General features: G+C 35.8%; 1 protein-coding gene across 1 annotated transcript in view; it reads left to right on the forward strand.

Annotated features, from left to right (window-relative positions):
• KCNH7 (potassium voltage-gated channel subfamily H member 7) overlaps window positions 1-24112 on the forward strand; it is a 451497-nt gene that overhangs the window by 402573 nt on the left and 24812 nt on the right. The window contains exons 10-12 of the mRNA XM_045560346.1: window positions 16398-16650; window positions 19736-19941; window positions 21864-21963. Of these exons, the coding sequence (XP_045416302.1) occupies window positions 16398-16650; window positions 19736-19941; window positions 21864-21963 (559 nt within the window). The remainder of the gene's footprint in view (window positions 1-16397; window positions 16651-19735; window positions 19942-21863; window positions 21964-24112) is intronic.

A 24112-nucleotide genomic window follows, 5' to 3' on the forward strand; every position in this document is an offset into this window, starting at 1 on the left:
TGTTATTCAAAAACCACTGGACTGGGTGGCTGGTAGAATTGTTGATGGCAGAGAACCAAAGGAGACCATTTCAGGTAAAGACAAGAATGAGAGCAGAGGCACATACCCAGGAGAGTACACACAGAATTAGACAGATAATCCAGACACTAATTTAGGAAGAAAAGGGAACAATGGAGTATTTTTTTAGCCTAGGGCATTAACAGAGGAAATTTAGAGAGATAAACGTAGAAAGTAGCTGACATGAAAGCCTTGGAAGAGGTATTCATTCTTCAGCAAGTTGGAAAAGTAAGTTTTCCTTAAAGAAAGGCAGGAAAGAAAAGAGAAAGGGTGAAGGCATTGGCTTTGTGCGGCCAAGGAGAAAACTAGACAGCACCTGCACTACATGGTCCAGTCTCCAGGTAGAGCAGGGACTAGATTAATTCTTGAGAAAGGAGGAGGCATAGGATAGGAGTGAAGCCCAAGAGGAAGAGAATTCTTGGGCATTTCAATCAAGAGTCAGCTTGGTAGGCTAAAAGTACTTAGAATCACAGTGAGATTCTGAGTGACACAGCATGCTCTTGTAGTGGACCCATGAACAAAAGCAGTCAAACTGGAAAAGAGAATAATAAAGAATGGTAGCCTGCAAGCCCAACCACTTGGGATTCTTAGGTGGGAGGATCACTTGAGGCCAGGAGTTCAAGATTAGCCTAGGCAACATAGCAAGACCTCGTCTCTAAAAAAAAATTTTTTTTAATTAACCAGACATGGTGGCATGTGCTGTAGTCCCAGCTTCTCAGGAGGCTGAGGTGGGAGGATCACTTGAGCCCCAGAGTTTGAGGTTACCGTGAGCTATGACCACACCACTGCACTCTACCCTGGGCAACAAAGCGAGACCCCATCTCTAAAAAAAAATTCTAAGAAAGAACAGTACACTGTTTAATAGAAATTCTTATTTCTTGGGGTTGATGTGCTAAGGAGTATCTTAATGAAAATTTAATTTCCTTCACTTTCACAACTCTTTCTAATTTCTCTGTTACCTGTCAGAATAGCTTCTACTAACACCAACTTTGTCTCTGCATCCACAGTCTAACTCTACCCCATCAAACACTTTGTTATGCCCATTCTCTATGCTTACTTAAATAACTTCATCTGTGCCGGACTTTCATATTCAGATAGATCATGAAGTATTTTAATACATCATAGTAAAATATAATGGTGAGCACTTTGAGTTATGTTCAATTCAGCAACTCAGATAAAAACTATCCTGTGACAACAAACTCCATCAGAAATATAAAAGTAAAATTTACAAAATAGCATGACTGGACTTCACCATATTGTTTTTAATCCCTTTATCATTTCCTAATGATCCTTCATCTACTGAAGTTGATAAATATGGTTAGTGAAAAACCTTGACCAATCAGCATGTCATAGAAGCTATATCAAAAGTCTTAGAAATACAGTGCTCTCATATCTGGCTAATCCTGCACACATTTAAAAGGGGCATGGATATTGGAAAAACCCTGCATTTAAATGATAATGACCCAGAGGACTGGTGAAACATTTTGGTTTTCTGTAAATAAATACCTAGCTACCATTTAGGAGTTGAATTAAAATAACAGTTTTGCACCAAGCACTTGAAAGGATGTTTTCATCTGCATGTTGATAAGTTGACAGGAATTGCCTGGCTCTGCAGAAACTGGGTAGGTAGTAAAATTTCATACTGGCAAGAAGTCTACTAACACAAAGACTTGTCATGATCACCTACTGCAGCCAGTCCCTGAGAAATAGATTACTTAAGAAAGGACAAAATTCACCTGCCCTTCCTAAGTCTACTTACCCTGAACTTCTCCAAAATACCACAGAGAACAATAAATACCATCTGACGCCCCCTGACATGAACAATATCAAGCTTAAGAGAGGCATCTGGTATTTTCAGGTCACAAATGGTACGTGCTCATCCTTTCACAAGTGATGATGGTCACTTCATCCTGGTCTCCAACCATCATCAAGAAGAACTTATTTACAGCTGGCATCATGCTGCTTCTATGCAAAGTGAGTTCTTCAATGGTGGGATCTGACTTAAAGCCCTTTCAGAACCAAGAGAAATAATGACAGCATGCCCTGGGGCCCTGCATAAGACAAACAGGCCTCAAAAACACCACGCTGAGGTGGTGAACACACTTCTATGCTTCAGTTTCTCCACTTATTAATAATGTTTCTCTTTCAGTAGTAGGAAGGTGGAAATCACGTCTCAAATTGTTTTTTAACTCGTTAAAATAATGTTCCTATTTGAACAGCACTCTAGAGTGCAATTTCTCATGCTGAAGGGTCTGATGTGTTTCAAAATACTTTCCTTGGAGTGGCAGAAGCACAGGAATAATTCTAACGCAATTCAGTTCAGGTCACTTCGTAATCAACACAGGTTAAGCCAATCATAAAAAATAGAGATCACCAAAGCTCAGTTATAAAATATTCTTTGGAAATATGATTTTAAGTCCTTTTTAATTCAAATACTGGAATAACTTGAAATTGCTTGAACATAATGAAATCAAACCATTCACAATTTCTCCCCAAATAAAAGTCCCATATTTTCTTCAGTAGAAAACATAACCAATGGACAGGGAATTTGTATTAAAAATGGATGCGTAAATGTTCCACCCAATATGTCAGATTTCTTAACCTTTGTTTTTTAAAGGTGAAAATAAGCAGAAGTAGTTCATCCAACCCAAAATATCATATAGCCTTAAAGCAGCAATAGTTCAAGAAATTTAGATATATTTTAATTGTTTTTTTAGTTGAGACATATTGCTATCCATGTGGATGAGTGTGGATGAAAAAATAAGTAATCATTATATCTTCTGTGCCAGATATACCTAAAGAATCTCTTTTACTTTGTATCCTGGGCTCCTATTGGCTAGGTAAGCCACCCCCAGCAGAACGCCACACTCACCTAGGGACCATTTGATAAGAACCTTCTGTATAGAGGGGTCCATCACCTCTGATTATGTATTTTTTTGATACTCCAGAGCTATGCTAAATCATTTCCATATATGCTGTAGTTCATTCTGCCTATTCTACTGGTAATCTTAGGTCAATATGCTCTGCCACCCACACAGAGCTAAAACATGGCTGTGGTTAGGAACAACTACCATAATGGAAAGGTAAGCCAGGCTTATGCCACATAGGTATAAGTATTTCATTTGAATCGTAGAGGTAAATCTCCAGCCATTATGTAGTTCTGTATTGTAAGTTTCAAGATGTGGATGCTAGGAAAATGTGGTCTTAGCAATGTTTTCCAAGATGGGGGCTTTAGCCCAGACTCTAACTCTAATTTTATCTGCTTTATCTGTAAGCTATTCTTAATATTTAACAACAGGTAATACCAGTGCTGAGATCACAGCATTATAATAAAGTAATTCCCTTTGACTAGATATCTGAAGAACAAAGGGGAGTAAGGTGCCAGAAAAACTGCTACATGTTGCAAATTTTTATAAGCAGGACTGCTAAAAGGAAATGCATACAGGGTGGCCTAGAGTAAAGTAAGCAGAGATGGAGACATTCTTGAAATTAAGGCAGATTGGAGGTGTGTGAATAATAGAATCAAGAAAAGAAAAGCAGGGGACACCTTCTCCCATACCCAGTGAGAAAAGGATCATGGTTACAGATCATTTGTATCCTATCATTCTTTAACATGAGAATAACATTTAATGAAATTTTAAGTCAGTACCTTGCTTTATTCCCTTTTTATTTCATTCTCACCCATTAAGACACACAGAATTGAGACCTATAAATGTTTCTTAATATATTTCTTATTAAACATTAATAAATAGTTCCCATGAGATTATGTCATTTATACAGGCAATTCTTTTTTTTTTTTTTTTTTTTTGAGACAGAGTCTCACTTTGTTGCCCGGGCTAGAGTGAGTGCCGTGGCGTCAGCCTAGCTCACAGCAACCTCAGACTCCTGGGCTTAAGCGATCCTACTGCCTCAGCCTCCCGAGTAGCTGGGACTACAGGCATGAGCAACCATGCCCGGCTAATTTTTTTGTATATATATATTTTTTTTTTTTAGTTGGCCAGATAATTTCTTTCTATTTTTAGTAGAGACGGGGTCTCACTCTTGCTCAGGCTGGTCTCGAACTCCTGACCTCGAGCGATCCACCCGCCTCGGCCTCCCAGAGCTAGGATTACAGGCGTGAGCCACCGCGCCCGGCCCAAGGCAATTCTTAAAGAGGAAAAAAGATGATTTGACCAATCACTGAAGGAAAGTTGAAGGACCTAACCTTTTCAGATTTAAATAATAGAATCATTGTAAATTATCAAGCAGTATATAAAAATTTCTTTAAAAGTAATTAAAAATTACCTTATGTCTTTTCACTCAGAAATAACCCCCAGATACAATAACGTCTTGGTAACCATACTCATTGAATATCACATATTTTTTCTCACTTTACAGAGTTGTCATAGCCTGGCAAGAATATTTTTCAGTTGGGAACCATCCTCTCTAACGGTGCACATATCATAGATATGTCAACCTAAAGAAAGAGACGAGGCAAAATTAATGCAGGGAGTTTATTGGGACAAGGTTGAGGACTGCAGCCGGGGAAACACTGGGGAGTGCTCCGAAGAACACAGGACAGACTCAAGGATTTTTTTTAAAAAAAGGGCGAGGAGAAGTTTACAGAAATAACAGTGATTAGCTGTACATTGTTGAACTGTAGAGCATGAGTTACAGCATCCAGTGTATGACATTGTCAGGTTAATTTACAGCTATTGGTGGTGCCAGTCTAGAGTCCATCTAGCAGCAATTACTTAGCTCAAGGGTAGGGGAGCTAGCTGTGACTGCCCTCCCATTTCACTGCCTTTCTGATGAATTAAAGGGGTGCACATTCCTCAGATAAAAAGTTTCTTTTCTTTCTCATACGCACAACTATTACCTAAATAAAATCATAATATCTGTGCTTTTTATGACAGGGGCTTTTTTAGTGCAACATTTTTAAGATTTTTATGCTTCAATTAACTTCTCCATTCCCACTCTCTCTCCCTCACAGCAGTACTTTACTCGTCCCATTGTCTGTTACCCATGTGTATAAACTGCCACAGCTTTCTCTATGCTAACGTAATTATACGTACATTTGTATGTATGTACACACACACACACAAATATACACCCCATACACATATAGCTGCAAAATTTAATTTATAAAAATAATATGAAATTGTATTTAATAGATGTTTCTCACTTAATATCTTGTGAAAATACTTCCAAGTTGGCTGACACAACTCTAACTCATTCCTTTTAATGGCATATAACATGCTATAGTATTAGTAAGTAATTATATACTATATATAATAGTATATATTAATAACTACCTACTATATTTATGATAATGGACTATTCTCTCATTGATGAGCTTTCATTTTATTTCTAATTTCAAGCCACTTCAAACAATACTGCAATAAACCTCCTTACATATATTTCTGTTACTGATACTTTTATTTTTGTGGATAAATTTCCAGGTAAGAGATTTATGAGTTAAAGATTGTGTGTACTTTAAATTCTAATAGCTATTGTACAATTACATTCCAAAAATTGTTTAATAATTTACAATTCTCCCGACAATGTTGTTACTTCATCCCCTTCCCTTTACTAGCAGTGGGTGTTATGGTTCTATTTAATTTTGGCCAGTTTAATGGATATGTGAGAGTTTATTGTTACTCTAATGACATTTTCTTAGCAACTTTTGAATTTAAGGATCCTTTTCATTCACATATATAGTGTCATTTGGGTTTTTTCTTCAATGAATTGCCTATTCGTAGCATTTTTGCATATTTTCAGTTATCTTTTTATTATCATTTTATAGGAACTCTTTCTAAATTATAGATAGTAATGTTTTATGTGCCACCTAAATTTCAATTTGTTCCTAATATCTTTGTAATGTGTTGGTTTTGTTTAAAAGATCTTTTGGATCCAATAGGCTTTTTTTTTTTCTTTTTTTAGTATGGTCTAATTGGTCAACTTTTATTATATAGTTCAGAAATCCTTTCCTCTTTTAAAAAGGCCCTACTAAACCTTTGGCTTACATAAGTAGCTTCCTAGATTTTCTTATAACTTTTGTTAAATGATTAGAAGAAAAATTCCATAATCTGTTTGAAATCTATTTTTGTAAATTATTTTCTTCACAAGTAGAAAACAGTACTGGTAGAATTTATTAAATAAGCCATTCTTCTTTCATTTAATTAAAAATACCACCTAATTTACCCATTGACTCATCAGATATAATTGGGATACATATCTAGACTCTCAGATCTGCTCTGTCTGTTCATCCTATGCTAATATCAGAATGGTTTGTGTTTGGTTGCATCATGTCATGTTTTAACAACTGGTAAAGTAGGTCAACCCTTACTAATCTTATTGTTCTTCTTTCTCTTGGCTACTTGAGAGCATTTATTCTTCCATATAAAAAATATGACTATTTTTATTCAATTACAACATACTCCATGTTGAGCTTTGGGGATAACACAAAGATCAGATTGTCAAATCTGGCTCACAAGAATGAGAATTCATAACCGCTATCAAGATTTACTAATAAATTTCAAGGATATGATTAATCATGAGGCATAACCATGGAGATCCTTCCTTGCCATATTAGTGGTAGTATGAGTTCTGGCTCAGATTTAATTAAGAAGGTCTCTAAACAATACATATGATGATATAACACTTAAGCAGAAACTCTTTTGATCATTAAACATATATTGTGGATTTTACATTGCTTACAAGACATGTTCCAGAAAGTCATGGCCTATAAATCTGTTGATGAAAGATTTATTTGCCTTAACAATTTAGACTAGAAACTTCCCACTAAAAACACTCCATAGATACGAACTACCCAAATAACAAATGCCCTTAGTGTGTTTGCCAGTAGCAGGTCACTAGTGTTTGCCATTAGCTGGTCACTTTCTTTGCTGGTGTTCCTCAGGAAAGACAGAGAATGGCTTATAAGCCTGCTCTAGCCTTTTTCTTTCTGTAAATTTTAAATTAATTTAGGTATAATTACATTAACTTTGGAATTTCAGTATTAAGTTCTCATCCTTGCTGCACATTAAAATTATCTAAAATATTTTAAGCAAATTTATGTGCTTAAGCCCACCCTACAATAGTTAAATCAGAATCACTTATAGTGAAGTCTGAGTGTCAGTATTTTTATGTCTATTCTAATATGTAGCCAGGGTTAAGAACCACCGATTTATATTTTAAAAAATAAGGTCCCCTTCAATAAGATTCATAATTTTTTTCTTAGAAATTTTTACTTTTATTGTTAAATTTATTCATTAATTTTATATAGCATAGTCAAATGAAGTATATTGTACATTTCCATTTTTACCTACTTAATAGATAATATGGAATAAAACTATTTGTCTCCTATCTAGCCACTTTAACAAATTCTGATAGAACTTTATCTTTATTTTGGTTCAATTTGGTTTGTTTTGTTTTGTTTGGTGAGGGAGAGGGTTCCCTTGAGGATTTACTGTTGGGTGTTCTAAGTATATAATCATATCAGCAGCAAAAAGAAAAAGTCATTTCCTTTTTTTCTAATGGCAACTATTTATTTTTTTTAAGCTCACTAAAATCTCTAAAATAATTCCGAACAATAATAGGTGATTTTAATGAAAATGATTCCACCATTAAGACTAATACTTTTAAAATATCCTTGGATTCCTGAAATAAATTCTTCTTGGTCTTACATGTTTTTTGATATGTTGTTGATTTTATTGGTTAGTCAATTGTTTAGAATTTCACATCTATTTTATAATGATATTGGTCTATGGTTACATGCTCTTTAAATGTTTAAAAGAAGTCAGTCATAAAACCATCTGATCCTGATAGTTTTAATAGTAGGCTTTAAATAGCATTCCTAATCTACTATGGTAATTATTTATTTTATTTCTTTCTTGTTCAATATTGGTAATTTCTATTTTGTCAGGAATTCATCCATTTTATCTAGGCTTTCAAAGTTGTTACAAAATTGCATGTAGGTTTCTCTTACAAGACATTTAATATTTTCTGTATCAGCACATACGTCTGCTTTCTTATTCCTAAATTTGTATATTTTTGCCCCCTCTGTCTTCTTTCCTTCAGCAGACCTTTGAAAGACTTACATGTTTTATTCAATCTTTTTCAAGGAGTTAGCTCTTGGATTGATTTATGCTTGTTACTATTCTTTTCATTTTCAGCATTTGCCTTCATTAATTCCCTCTCCTATTTTTTGGATAATTCTACTATTCTTAATATTTGTATTAAGGTATTTTGTTGTTTGAGTCTTTCTTTTTAATAATGAAGGCATTAAGAATATACTTTTTCTTTGAATGCAAGTTTTTCCGTATTTCCATGGGTTTTGATATGAAATATTCTCATTTTATCACATTGTAAATTGTTTCTTCTTTTATCCAAAAGTTATCATAGAGTATGGTTTTTAACTTCTAAGTATTTCTGATTTTATGATAACTTTTTAATTTTTTTCTTATATTTTTGTATTATAGTCAGAGTTCATGGACTAAAATTTCCAATTCTCAGAGAGGGAGGCAGGAGGATCATCTGAGCCCAGGAGCTTGAGGTTGCCGTGAGCTATGATGACGTCACTGCACTCTAGCCCAGGTGACAGAGTGAGACCCTGTCAAAAAAAAAAAAATTTTTTTTTCTAATTCCCAGATATGTAAGACTCCACTCCTAATTCAGCAATCTGGTTGCATTTTATTTTAATGACTCATCTTTACAAAAGTTTTCAAAGCATTCAGCTTTGTTTTTATACTATGAATAGGAAGAATACCACTCTCTTTTACACAAAATTTCTTTCCTTTATGTACTATATGTGATTGAATTATGTAATTCCACTAACAAGTACAGAAGGAATAAATAGGTTTTGGAACATACACAGCTAGTTTATGACTCAATTGGCAGAAGCAGAAATGTGCAGATACAATAGTACCTAGAATGTTCATCGTGCCAGGTAACAGTCAATACATTTTACAGGAGAGGAATTTGTTAGATGGAGAAAGAGAATTTCTACTGTTTTAAAAACTTCTACTATTTTACAAAAATTGGGTAATTATTAATATAGCCATCACTTTACCTAGAAAACAATTGCATTGTTGTCAGCCTTAAAATTTCTGAGGAACAAATACCCAACTGGTGAAAAATAAAAAGGCCATCTATGCTAGATTTATATCCTGTATTACTTTTCTACAAAATCAATAAATGAAATGAAGGGGAAACATTTTGTATCTCACTATACTGTCAGCAACTTTAGAAATCCAATCTGATGGACAGCTATGGCAATTAAAAATAGTTGGAGGAACCCTAGACTAAGTTTAGAGTCTCAGTTCTTCCTCAAATAAAGGTCCTTAATGCACTGTCTCACCTTTCATATTTGAAAAATGGGGTGATCACCACTCTGTATTCCTCCCATAATGTTGACAATTCAATCAAACAATTTGATTCTAAAATATGACACATAATAAATGTTTCTGAAACCATCAAATTTGATTCAAGTTCAAGATGGTGTTTTAAGCACAAGGTGGTATTTTAAATCATTCTTTTCATTACCTGGCAGACTGTATCTCCCTTTACCTTACTTTGTAAGCAAGCTCAGGTCATCTACAATCAACCCATCTGGGAAGAATACTTGCGAAGCATCGTTCATCCCTTCCCCCCACTGCCTCTCTCAAATAATTGAGTAAGAAGAAGGAGGGAAGTTCCTGAAAATAGATGAAGATGCTTCCTGTTGCCCTTAGAAACCCTAATGGGTTCCAAGGTTTCCCCTGAGACCTCATTTCTGAAATCCTGAGTCACCGTTTTTCAGTCAATCTCTTGCAGAATTAGCAGAAGGACTCCAGAGCCCGGCAAAAGGCATGTGTGTAAAAGCAATAAATCCCCTCTGCCCACACATCCACACTCTAACCCAGCCTTGGCCCTGACTTAATTTGGATCAGAACAAAGTTTAAATGTCCTTCTGAAAGCAAAGAAATATCTCACAGTTATGCTGTTAACTAGAGTTGCAGGAGAGAGAAAGGGAAAATGTAGGAAGGCTTCTGTTTTAATTTTCAAGGAAGCTTTACTGGTACCAAAACTGGTTCAGGATTGACAACAGTGTTATCGTGCCTATGTGTGACAAGCTTTTGCTCTGCCTATATTTTTTCCAAAGTGATATGAATCACATGCTAAATGTTGAAAAGTTATATGCAGAAAATTATTCTCCCAATGCTTATAAATATTCCCACAGTCATGGATTCCATAATGCTCTGCTTTGCCAGCAATCTGGCCAGATCTGGTGGCCTTACATAATAAAATCATTTCTTATTTTATCAGCCACATGAAGGTAAAATAAGAAAGTAGATGACAAAGCAATCTGGGCTTCAAACAAGGGCAATATATATTTGTATGGTTAAAACAGCTAAAAGAGTCCACTTATCATGATCAGTGGTTAAAATGGAGTATTATGTAATCACCAAAGAAACAAGAAATGTATGTTTCCTATTTCTTAATGTCTGAACCATAGAAGTAATACAATCTGAAATGACCTATTAATTATAGAACCCATTAATTTAGGACATTAGCTTCTAGAAACAACAAAAAGTAAGGTTTAGTATCTTACAAATGCTAAAGATTTGTCAAAAGTGGAATAGCGACATTGAAAACAATAATTCTATCAGAACCAGGAAATGCTATAAAATATTAAAACTGTACTCTAGAGCAGAGACTTAAGATGTAAAATATTACTTATCTATTTGATGATGATGCTTGAGGTTTAGTATTTCATAGGGAGTATTAATTTGTGTTTTAATTAATCCTAATTTGTCAAGATTTAAGTATATTTAATGATCCAATTTTCCTAGAAAATTTCCTAATGTCAGTTATCACAGCCACCAAAGTTGTCCGTATGATTAATCTGTTATTTAGAGAAGCCATTTGCCACACTCAGACTGTCTTTCTAAATGTTCCTTATTCCGCTTGCCTTTGAGAATGTTCCCCTGTGAAATAAATCAGAAACCATTCATTACAGCATAGATCAACCTTCCAATACTATCTGGATATGATGTGAGCTATCTATTAGAGAATACATTTTGATTATTTTCAGAAGCAAATACAGGGGTTAAAACCCTATTAAAGGAGTCTGGGGAGAGTTTTTGTTAAAAAAAAAAAAACAAAAACACACACAACTCAATTATTGACTTTCTTTCAAACAGAATCTGGGAACTGTACCCATCATGTGAAAGTGTTTTACAAGTTAGGCTAAGAAATAAGAAATAGCAAACATTGTATCTTGTGTTTTAAATTTGAGGAGTCATAGTTTATTGTCAATTACATTGTGAATATTTAATTTATATTTAGTAGTAGCCAGGTAAAATTTGATTAAGGAAATAAATACCTCTCTTTTCTCCTTGAAAGGTGATAGAATAGTGACATATCAGAAAAAGGAAAAAAACTTCATTAATTAGGGTATTTCTCTGCTCAGACACTACTGACTAAAGCCCAGGACACATTTCTTTAATTATAATCTGTCACAGGCCTGGGCCAAACTGCTTTTTCATTTGTGCCACAATACATAAAATAGATACTATAATTGTTTTACTAGTATAAATCTGTAAGCTTAAATTTAAGAATTTACTTAAAAAGTTAATGAGATTATTGTTACTTTGATGAGAACTTAAATCAGAAGTTTCAGGTTTATATTAACTTCAGCATCCATTCGTTTCTAAATTTTGCATTGATTCCTCAATCAGTACAGAGGAAATCTGAACTTACACACTACCTAATTACAAATATTAACAATGTTGTGATCTAATGTACCATTAAGTGTGTGTCAGCAAATACACATTTTAGGAAAGTTTAACATAGATTCTGAATTAATGTCTGATTATGTCTGATAGATGTTTATTATATAATTGTTTTTATATTTGCTCTCTGTTTTGGGTGATTTATTTAATGAGCTTTGCTTTGATTTAATAATGCCATCATGTTTCGTTGTTGGGTTGTTTGTGTTTGAATGTCTTTAAATTATGGGTCCTCTAGTACTAAACTATAGGGTTGATTTCTTTTAACAATCACAGAATGCATTTCATACTCACTTAAAAAATTCTCATTTGTAATTTATAATTTGATTTTGAAAATCCCAAAAAGTTTTACTCACATAAATTCAGGTAAAAGGAAGTTAATCTTGTGTTTATAAAATATTTAAGTAAAATTATATTCTAACAAAGACAAAGGATTTTTACTGGCCTTGAAAAAAATTTCTGGAATTCAAGAAGTTTTAAAAATCTATTCCCATGCCAACCAGTATAAGAAAAATGGAATTAGAACTTTTTACTTGCCTTAAATTAATTAATTGTTATCTTAAGGATTGATTTCAATAACCATTAGCATTATAAATGTCCAAATTTGGCTTGAAAAGTAGAGTGTAGGAAATTCTGATTATCCCTATAATTTTTTTTTTAATTTGGGCATTTAGAGAAAGGCTTGAAGGCCAAGTATATTCTCAGAGCATCTTTTATGCATCATTATGCCCTCATGTTTATCACAGTGCCTGGCATATAACACATACCTAATAAATATTTGCTAAAATAATGAGAACTGCTGTACTAAGCTGCAGACCACGAAGCTGATTCTGAGTGATGCTTCTGGGTATTTAAAATTAGACTGACTCAATAAAACAATGGCTCCAGATGCACAATGGAAGGTGATATGCACCTTTACAGCTTCAGGACTTGACAGAAAAAAAGGTTGTATCCAGTGTGGCGGAAATGAATGTAACAATCACCAAACCAGCTTGTGTCTTGGTTTGTATTTGTGCCCTTGGCACAGCCAGATCTGCTAGGTCAGGTAAAATGGCAATATCTGAGTGGAAAATGAGGAGGTTCTATTTCAGGGAGTTTATCAGGTGAACCAGACCTGGAAAAAAAAAATAAGTACAATGAGTAGAAAGCAAAGAAGGCAACATAGCTGGGACTAATGAAGTGGGTGCCCTGGATAAATATCTGCTTAAACCTACCTCTTATTTCCACTTTTTTCTATATACTTCTACCCGTATTCCATTACTGCTCCCTCTCTTTTAACTTTCCATTTTAAAGTCCCTTTGCTTAGGCACAACCCAGATTCCAAAGCTGCTGACTTATTTGGGACATCCAAATTATTAAGTTAGTAAGAGATTCAACAACAGAATCTTAACTTTTACTGAGTTTTACTTGAGTAATCTATGTGGCTGACCTAAGAAAGTTAAGAAGGCACTAACACCACTCAAGAATTCTTTAATCTACACAAGGTCATGCCAAGATCCTTCCCATGTGAAAACAAAGGCTCTATGGTACCTCCAACTTTATGTTAGCCTTTGCAATGGGTGTCACTTCTAGTAGAATGAACACTGGGGACTGAGGACATTTCACAAGGAAAAACTTTCCTAACTGCTCTTAAAGTTTTGTGGGTGATTCCAAAACTACTGGAATTCTGAGAACACATCTGTAAATTGATTTTAGTAACTGCCTACTTTCAAAAAGGATTTGAGGCAACTCACAGTGAAAAGTACATTAATAAGGCAGAGCGTTTAACCAGCCAGAAACAGGAAATAAGTTAAAGATAGATGCAGGGAAAAAGAATTTTTAAACTGATGATAAAATGACACATAAACATTTAAACTCTGCTGAGGCAATAGAACACAAAACTTAGTGGAGAATTTCCTATCAGGCAGACCAAAGAGAAAACACAATAGTTTTTCGTCTTTCTCTTTGTAACTGAAGAGAACATACCAATTCTTCAGGAACAATAAACATGTGTGACCGAAAAACAAAGGAAGTCAGAAGTAAATTGTCTATTGAGCATCTTTTGTGCATGAAATGGCTTACATACATCATCATATTTAATTGTGGCCACTACTCTGTGAAGCAGATGTTATTAATTTAATAATGCAAAGGAAAGAACTGAATCTCAGAGAAGTTAAGTAACTTGACCAAAGTCACAAGAAGTAAATGATGGAGCTAGTACTTCGGTTCATGCCTGTCTAATTCCATAGCTCATATAACACACTCAGAGAAATGGAAAAGCTCATCTCTATCTTACAACTCAAAGCATGTGCAATTCTTTGTCCCATAACCAGGCTTTACTCAGGGACACTTCAAGGAAAATGCCAGAAATATCAGCTACAAGCTCAGTATTCTCATTCCAACTACTATAATAGTAGCAATATCTCCCTTATTTATGTGAAATATAAAATGCCCTCTTGTACCTTAGTATAGCTGTGTCCTAAGAGAAAGATTGACATATCTAATTTGTTACTTGGTATAATGCTCTATATATCTTTATGTGTATGGGGTCACTTAAGAGTTATGCTGAGACCACAACAGTGGGCTTCACAGAGAAGTAAATCATAAGCAGAGGTCAGTAAACTGGGGTATTTTATCCTATGTAGCCCCCCAAATAAAGTGGCTACCATTTAAGAAAATTGTATCCAAACTTAGCTCAGCTCCAGTCTGGCATTACTTGCCAAAGATTTCAATGTAATGGGTTAGACAGTGGAAGGGACCAGTGACCCAGAGAGTTGGTTTCATGAGAGGAGTTGAGTTGATATGGGGTCTCAACAAAGAGTAGGAAAGATCCTTTAGCTCCCAGAAACAGAAATGGGCAAAGACCGTAAGTTATCATGTTGGAGAGGTCTTCAGTCCCAGCAGAGAACCTGGCAGGAGTGCAGTCATGTAGACCAAGCTCAAAAGTTGCAGTTAGGGGGAGAGATTGCAGATGAGTGCCCAGGAACTCCTATCAGAGGAAGGTTCGTTTCTTTTGAACCTGAGCCAGGTGATACAGAATCTTCAGGATGAAAGTCTGAGTTCCTACAGCAGCATGGGGCTGCATGAGTAGTTTCTGACAATTGGCACACTGTTTATTGGCAATTTATTGAAATTATGGCTGATTTAAATATTGTGAAGGCTCTCATCTTATGGTAAAGAAATACAAATGGGTGAAGTGACTTGCCCAAGAGTCAACCTGTGGCAAATTCATGACCAGAATTCAATTTCATGGATTTTCTTCTAAAGCCCTCTCTACTGTTTCTGTGGGTGACTGTATACAGTGAAGAAAACAAGGGGGAAAAATTGTGGCTGCTGTGCTTTGGGTCTCTTATTGATCTTATCATATTACATCACAGTTAGCCTCACCAACTGCATCACACAGTTGTCCTAGACAGCAGCAAGATCCTTGTGGCCGCTTGATATTTAAAAGAGTAATAATTGTAACTTTACTCCAACATGATTTAATTTGATGTTTCTCTATGAGCCAAATACATTCAAATTGCTTTGCAAACAATTCATGAGTACTTTTAGCTATATTGGACAGCATACCAAGGTTGATCCAAAGAATATAAAATCCCCAAATTGCATTATTGCACTATAAATTGCACTATATAATGTTCCTTCCCTCCATCCCAAAGCATATTTAAATGAGCCTATTTATACTGGCAGGGCAAAGTGTCAATATAAAAATTTAAAATCTATAGACAACACCCAAAATAGCAAGATCCAGAGAGGCAAGAGTTGAGTGCCTTTGATCCATTGTACAGTGAGAATTTTATATAAAAATAGCATAAAATTTTATTCAATTCAAATTGAGTTGCAGTTGTCACAAGCTATTGTTTAATCTGTTTGACAAGTTTTAAATTAGCCCCTGAATAGGTTGTCAACACAGTAGCTCTTTAGAAGCTTCTGTATGCACTATAAACTCTGGCTCTATTTCCATTTCTGAATATTGAACTATACTTTTAAAGCATGTTTGCTGTTCTCCTTTCCCTCCTCTATTGTCAGTACTTATCAAAATATTTAGTATTAATAATGTATGTATGAACCATAAATATTCCAAACACCATTAACTAAGAGCACTCTTTGGCATGACATTTACAAATACCATGGCTATTTCAGGATCAACGTTTTTACTAATTATAACTAAGATGTATACCAGAGATGGCAATCTAAATTGACTGGAGATTCCTTCAAAAGGTTGATTGTCTTTCTAGTTGTACCGCCTTTCATTAGTTATGTCTTATTAATTGTCACATTGCATTATATCCATGCATAGTATGATACCACATAACATAATGCAGGGAAAGAGAAGCAGTGTGAAAAGTAGGCATGACGTTTTAATGAGGCAGCATTTGTGTTGAGTCTGAATGCCTGCAGTTCATCCAGAGAACAAGCATTTGAGTTAAAAATTCTGACATGTTTAGCAAACCAAGTATTCATTATAGCAGGCGAGGTAGAAGCATTGTAGGAACTCCTGTATGACAATGACTACACCTGCGGTGCTGTGAGCAAGAAATAGACTGTATTTCAGGTTGAGGTCCCCCGTGCACTGGTAGTATGAAACTCTTTATTTTTTTCCTTCAGGTCCTAAAGGGTTTCCCAGAATGCTTACAAGCTGACATTTGTCTACATCTCAACCAGACTTTGCTGCAAAACTGCAAAGCCTTTCGGGGGGCAAGTAAAGGTTGCCTTAGAGCTTTGGCAATGAAGTTCAAGACCACCCATGCACCTCCAGGAGACACCCTCGTTCACTGTGGGGATGTCCTCACTGCTCTTTATTTCTTATCCAGAGGCTCCATTGAAATTCTCAAAGATGACATTGTGGTGGCTATTCTGGGTGAGTGTTTTAGAACGGAATGATGACAGATTCGGCTATTATTAGACATTGCAGTGCACACTTTCAAATGATAGGAAAAAAGATCTATTTATTTATAAGGACTGCTTAAGACTGGTGGGTAATTTGAAAGCTTTATTTAAAATTAGATTCAAATCAAATTAACCTTGCAAAACTATGGGGTTTTTTTTTTATTATTTATTTTTTTGAGGTAGGATTTTGCTCTGTCTCCCAGGCTGCAGTGGCCTCACTATAGCTCACTGCAAAAAAATATGTTTTCTTGACTGTCTCACTTTTTCTCTGACATGTAAATGTTTCCATGATTCTCTTCTGTTCTTAGCTACTTAGACATTTAAAGCCAAATATATGGGAATAGTCAGCATTTTCTGTTTTCATGTTAGAAGCTCTTAGCTTTGTGTTTGATCACTTAACGCCTTAAAATAAAATATCTGTGCTGTAGGCATACTTGCTAGCATGTTTGTGTTTAGATGAATTTTATTTATTCACTGTGCACTCTCACCTGCTATATCCCATTAAATGGAATTATATGAGTCCTTGCTTAGGTAGTATAGACCTATGAATATAACAACCAGGGATAGGGGTAAATTAGTAATAAATTTATCTGGTTTGGGTATGAGAGAAACCCCATGTTTAATCTGATCTTTTAAAAATAAATGTAGGCCATGTGAACTTGTAGGATTTCTTTGGAATATTAGGACAGTGGAGAAGAACCAGGGAACAGAGAGAAAAGCGATCAGTTCTTCTCCTCTCCCACCACCTAGCTGATAGGTTTAAGCCTTACTCTCCTCATGGTAACACCTACCCCCCAAAATCTGTGAAATTTTTCACTTCTTTTCCCTGTGGGTTAAATCCAACTCCACTTAAATAATGGGCTTGTAATTCAATGGTTTTGTGTGACTGGACTTTTGATGTTCATATATACGACCATCAGCTCCGAAAGGACAGGGCTGTTGTCTTTCTTGCTGCTCTGTGGAACCAGCGTATGGCACAGCACAGAACCCAAATACCTGAATGAAAGTGCTTGAGTGATTTCCTATATATTTTGATAATTTTATTATGAGTATAATTTCTTTAAAAATTCCCCAAATTGACCAAGGTATATAATTTGGTTTTCAGCTCAATAAGCAAAGAATAAACACATATTCTAAATCCCTTCAAGACCACACAACCAAGTTAGGTTTTCACTAGATTTGGCCTTAGCAGTTTGCCCTAGTATGCAGCCGGAGAAGGAACATGCTTGGCTGCATTCCTGACCTTCCAATCAGCCAATCCTAGCTTCCACAAGAAAGGTAATAAGTTGTGTTGCTTTATCAAATAATAATTTTAGAATGTTGCTAAGCTGTACACACGGACTAGATTACTCCTTGCTCATTTACAGGCATGTAAGCTAATTAAAATACAAAGCCCATGCTTAATTTAATTCAGAGGTTTTTCTTTTAAAAATACATATATTGAACCTTCAAAACTATAAAGAATTTCAAGAGATTCTCCTTTGCTCTCTCTATATCTATGTATGTCAGCACCTAAATCACAAATTATGATTATTTGTTCTATTTTTGAAAGACTGGTAAGTATTTATTTAAACTATAATAAATGTATCCTCTCCAATGTCAATTTTTCTTATATAGTTAAGATATAGTATTTTTCTCTCTATTAAACCCTTATTTAAAACAGAAATATTACAGCATTTATTTTACTAATTAAAACTTTATTTTTTAAAATACATGAAGTTGTTTACCAAAAACTAAAATAACATGGCCAGGGAATTTTTTCTGAATTGGAAAAGAAGCATCTGGACGGTTATAAGAAAGCAGTATTTTACACTGCCATTGACAATCTTTAAAAGTTATATCGTCAAGTAATCCATCAGTATTTATCAGGTACATATACCACAGGTACAATTTTGAAGTGCTCTGATGGTCAGAAACAGAAAAATCTAAGTGGCCATGGACATTCAGGGAAAATATTCAGTGGGAGGAGGTTAGATATGCAGTTTCAGGTGTGTGAGGGCTTGGACTCTGGAGTCAGAGTGCATGGGATTTAATCCTGGCTATTCTCTCCCTCCCTCCACTTCACCCAACTAAGAAGGCAACCTTGGGCTAATCAGTTTACCTCTTTAATCTTCTTTCTGTATTCATAAAATTGGGGTAATATTTAGTAATTCCTTCATGAAGTTATTTTGGGGATAAAATGATGCACCTAAGCATTTGACACAGTGCCTGGCCCCTGTTAACCCTCAATAATACTTGGTGGTGTTGCTGTCATTCTTATCCTGGTCATTGAACAAGACCTTGAAAAGCAGGTGGCATGTGGCTAGGCAGAGGCGATGGGAGGGCCCATCAGAAGGCAGACATTGAAGGAATTCCAGGTTTTGCAGGAGAGCAAGAGAACAAACTTTCAGAACTTAGGCCATAGAACAAAAAGCATGACTACATTATGTAGAGAAAATGTAACTATATTTATTAAACAATTGGACAAATTCATTAAGGGCAAATTCAAAACTGGTTATTAAAGGACACGGGAGTGTTTAAATTGCTCCACCAATCCTCTAAGTGTTAAAAGATCTCGACCATAACCCCTTGCCAGGCATCACCTCCCAAGACCATCCTGAAACAGAAAGATCACGAATCTGACTCACTGTGGCCTTTCCCATATTCTTGGACTGACAAAATCAGAGCACACCTACCCGAAAGTGCCTTTAAAATACTCAGTGGCAAGACCTTTCGCTAGCAAAGTGAGGCATATCAGATTGAAGACGTGTTTGCTACAGTCTAGATGCTTAGCCAAATAACCAAAACAAACACACACAAAAAATGGAAGGGATTACACCAGGACCAGTGACCCTTAGAGTCAAAATTCCATTCAGCAGGTGTGGGCTGGGGGAGTCAGCCTAGGTGCTGGAACTTTGCTGCCCCAGTGTCTGTTGGCTGTGGGCTCTTACATATGAAGTCTTTGGTTCAGGGATTGGTCAGTTGGTCAGTGGTCCTTTTAGAAGGAAAACATTAAGTTTGGATTCTATTTCCCTCTCCTTTCTTTCCTTTTTTTTTCTTTTCTTTTTCTTCTTTAGGAAAAAATGATATATTTGGAGAAATGGTTCATCTTTATGCCAAACCTGGAAAGTCTAATGCAGACGTAAGAGCTCTCACATACTGTGACTTGCATAAGATTCAGAGAGAAGACTTGTTAGAGGTTTTGGATATGTATCCTGAGTTTTCTGATCACTTTCTAACAAACCTAGAGTTGACTTTCAACCTAAGGCATGAGAGTGCAAAGGTATATGTTAACCATTTGCTTATTTTTGTATTTCTGACATATTGTTTTACTCTTAGATTATACATATACTTCTGAAAAAAAAATTGCAGCAAAACTTTACCAATTCTGTATATTTAAAAAAGGCCATTGAAAGTTTTAAATTATAGGAAAGAAATTCAGCTTAATTACTTTTCAAACATATTCAAATATGTTGAATAATTTTAAGTAGGTCAATTGAGTTCGACTCTGTAAGGAACCCTTAGGTGACGTAAACTAGAATGAATATTGAGAGTGTGGCCCTATGCCCCTCACTCTCTTCCATTGTGAAAATGTGTCCTTGTGACTTAGACTATTCTATGGATAGAGAATTTATGTTGTAGCCCAAAATTTACTACTAGGTTATTTCTTCTCCATCCCTTCCCCTGCCAAACCCCAAATCCTGCAACTCTACTCTAATTCTAAATACTTTTTTATCAGAAATCAAATATTAGGTGTTTGATGCTTGCTAGCGTATTTATATGCTAACTAATATATTCTTTGGAAAAAAGATCCTCAAGTCAACAGTTAGGTAAAAGGTGGTAGATTTAATACTCCCTGGAGTTATAGTCACTCCCAGGCACTGTGAGAGACTTAAACAGAAAGGGAGACCTTCAAGGTGACCAGGATGCCATTTAAGATCCTGACGCATCAGTTCAGATAAGTGCTTCTTTACAAAACATTGGAAAGTTTAAAAATATTTAGGTGGTAACAAGCTCCAGCTATATAGAGCATATTTTTTATAATGGGTTTAACTCAGTAATTTAGCACAATCGCAGTTTTATGTCACCAACCTCATTCTGATTTTGCTTTGAAAAACAACAAATATCTACCTCAGGTAATTTCCTTACATAAAAGTTTAGTATACACCCAAATAAATAAGACAGGAGCTTCTATTTTTATTTATTAGTATAAGATTGATAATATTGTACAAAGTGAACCAGAGAGGAAAGAAGGGGGAGCTGGAAACAAAATACCTAAAGGGTCCAAAGCATAATGTTTATTGAATTCAACCTTTTATTTATTGTTGTGAAATTCAACTTCGTGATCATTATCGCATCATTTAAGCATCATACCTAATTATAATTAGCTTATACATTTTTCTCTGTAGTAATACAGAGTCTACCAAGTTTTTAATATTACTACAGTTGACCCTCGAACGATGTGCAGGTTAGGGGCACTGACGCCTGTGCAGCTGAAAATGTGCATGTAATTTTTGATTCCCCAAAACTTAACTACTATTAGCCTACTGTTGACTGGCAGCCTTACTGATACCATAAACAGTTGGCTAAACAGGTATTTTGTATGTTATACATATTATATTCTGTATTCTTACAATAAAGTAACATAGAGAAATGAAAATGTTATTAAGAAAATCTAAGAAAGAGAAACAATATTAACCATTCATCGAGTGGAAGTTGATCATCATAAAGGTCTTCTTCCTCACATTGAGCAGGCCAAGGAGAAGGAAGAGTTGGGCTGGTCTTGCTGTCCTAGGGGTGGCAGAGGCGGAAGAAAATTTGCAAGTAAGTGGACCCACCAAACTTGTGTTGTTCAAGGGTCAACTGTATTATTTTTATTTTAACTTTACCAAGCTACATAAAACACATTCCACTCAAAGGAATATTTTGTCTCTAAATGCTGACATCAGCCTCAAACATTTTTAATAAATAATTTCTACAACTATGGTTTCCCCATCAGATGGTGAAACTACTAGAATTATTCTATCAGACTGTTTTATAATTTAGAGACAACCATTAAGCAAAGTATTGTAGCTATTAACCTGCAATCTAATAATTAAGTCTCAGGGTGGTTGAAATGGTATGAAATAGTAAATAGTTTACTGATAGCACATTATGTTCAAATTGGGTAATCTTCCATTTTATCTTCATGTTCCATTAACAAAGGCTGATCTCTTACTACGATCACAATCCACAAATGATTCCGAAGGAGACAACTGTAAACTACGAAGAAGAAGATTGTCATTTGAAAGTGAAGGAGACAGAGGTAATTCTTTCCATTTCTAGAGTTTAAATGTAGAGCATGTGGTTATTAGCTCTTCTAACTTAAAAGATCATTATACTTCTGATTTCAATAGTAAATTTCATTCAGGCTCTAGAAGGGCAAATCTTTTATTTTTTCCAGTAGCTAATAATCTGGTTTCTGGTTTCTGATTGAAAGCCCTTAACTATGTCACTCAGCAAAGCCATCTGATATCTCCAGGGACATCACAGATAAAGAAACAGAGTGTATTGGTTAGAAAAAAAAAGGAGGCCAATTAATAACAGTTGACTGACTATACCTGACCTTTCTAAGCAAAGTGTTCTGAAAGGAGGTCTCTCATTTCCAGCCAAGAGCTCGGTCCTCCTATGTGGCTGACAGGCACATATGACTGGCATGGATGAAGGCCACATTTGTTAGTCCTCGTCATTCTCAAACTCTGTGGGCACTTGCCACTTCTTATCCTCTCTGAGTTTTTCTGCCTCTCTGACTGTTCTTTATGTTTTACTCATATATTCAACAAATATCGATTTGACATTTCACATTTTCAAAGAGCTACTCAATATTCTAAGAAGTAAACTGTGCAAAACATCCCTCATCTTCCCTAGGGAAGGAAATGGACACACCCTCAAACAGCAGGTGCTGTAACAGGAATAAGCTTACCTCAGTGGGAAACCAGGTGACCGTGCATTTAATGGTGCTAAGGCGGATGGGAGAAGGCCTTCCTGAGGAAGCCCCCACACTTGCCCCAGGCTGATCCAACATTCCAGTCTTCTCATTCTTCAGCCTCGCAGCAACATCTTTCACATGAACCAACTCCCCTCTTTTTCTTGAATATTATTTTCTTGGCATCTGTGACACTTCGCTCTTCCTGTTTTTCTCCTACTCCCACTAATTCCCTGAAGAGAATTTCAGGATCATTATCTTCTTCACTAGTTTTAGTTGTTAGAGTTTCTCAAGGCATCTTCCTAGGTCCTCTTTTCTTCTCATTCTACATCATACTCTTTCCCTGGGTGGTCTCACTTATGCCCATCATCTAATTATATCCTCACATAGGAGTTATACTTATCTACATCTTAATCCCACCCCACCTGAGCTTCAATCTTACATATCCAACTGCCTATTAAACCATCTACTTAAAACCTCAGAGGCGGCTCAAACTCAACACTTCTGAAATTGAACTCATGATGCTCCCTGGAAACCTGCTTCCCCTTTAGTTTCCACACCTTTCCAAACTGTGCCACCAACTAATCAATTGCACAAACCAGGTATACAGAAACCAACCTTCTCACAACCTCCCCAGCAACTCTGGCAACAAGTCTTGATGTTGCCACCTCCAATCGATCTCCATTTAGTCTTCAAATTAGGCCTCCTTTTGGTTCACTGTTTTCTCAACCTCCTTAGCTGCAATTCTGCAACACGCTACCATAATATGCCACTTGGAATATTGAAACAGCCTCCCAACTCACCTTCCCACATACAGCTTGCCCCTCTCTCATCTATTCCACACTGGACCACTGGTGATTTTTTTTTCCTTAATGCAGTTACCCACATATTCAAAGCCCTCTCTAAGGATTTCCCATTCCCCAAATCTTTAATAGGGTGGATCTATGCCTACCTCTTTATTCTTAACCTCATACCATCTTTCCTTTAACTAGCCCCTTGAGCTCCTCTCCTTCCCCTATCAGTTCATCTCCTCTGTAGCATTTCCTTCAGTTGCACTTCTAGGTTTATTTGCATCATTATTTAATGAATGTCATCTGCCTCCAGATCATAAACTCTATGGAGGTGGGAAATATTTGGTTTCCTGCTGCTTTAGTACTTGCTGCATAGCAGATGCTCAACAAATATCTGTAGAAAGAATGAATGAAATAGGATTTGAGCATCTTCCTTTTGGTTCTCTTCTTCTTTTTGCCTTCTTAATTCAAGTTCTTTTCTTGACTCGTTTCTCTTTTCCATGAATCCTCTCCCTAGAGGAAATCATCTACTAGCTCTAGCTTGCTCTACATTCAAGTGATCCAAACTGCCTGCTTTTCCATGTAAATGGTTTCTGTGTTTTGGCTTATATCATTCCCTTAATTAGAATTTGCCTCTCTGTCCTCAGACACACACATACACGTGCACAAGGGCACACACAACCATGCCACACCACTGT

Source organism: Lemur catta, chromosome 8, assembly GCF_020740605.2.
Source record: "Lemur catta isolate mLemCat1 chromosome 8, mLemCat1.pri, whole genome shotgun sequence".
Lineage (NCBI taxonomy): Eukaryota > Metazoa > Chordata > Mammalia > Primates > Lemuridae > Lemur > Lemur catta.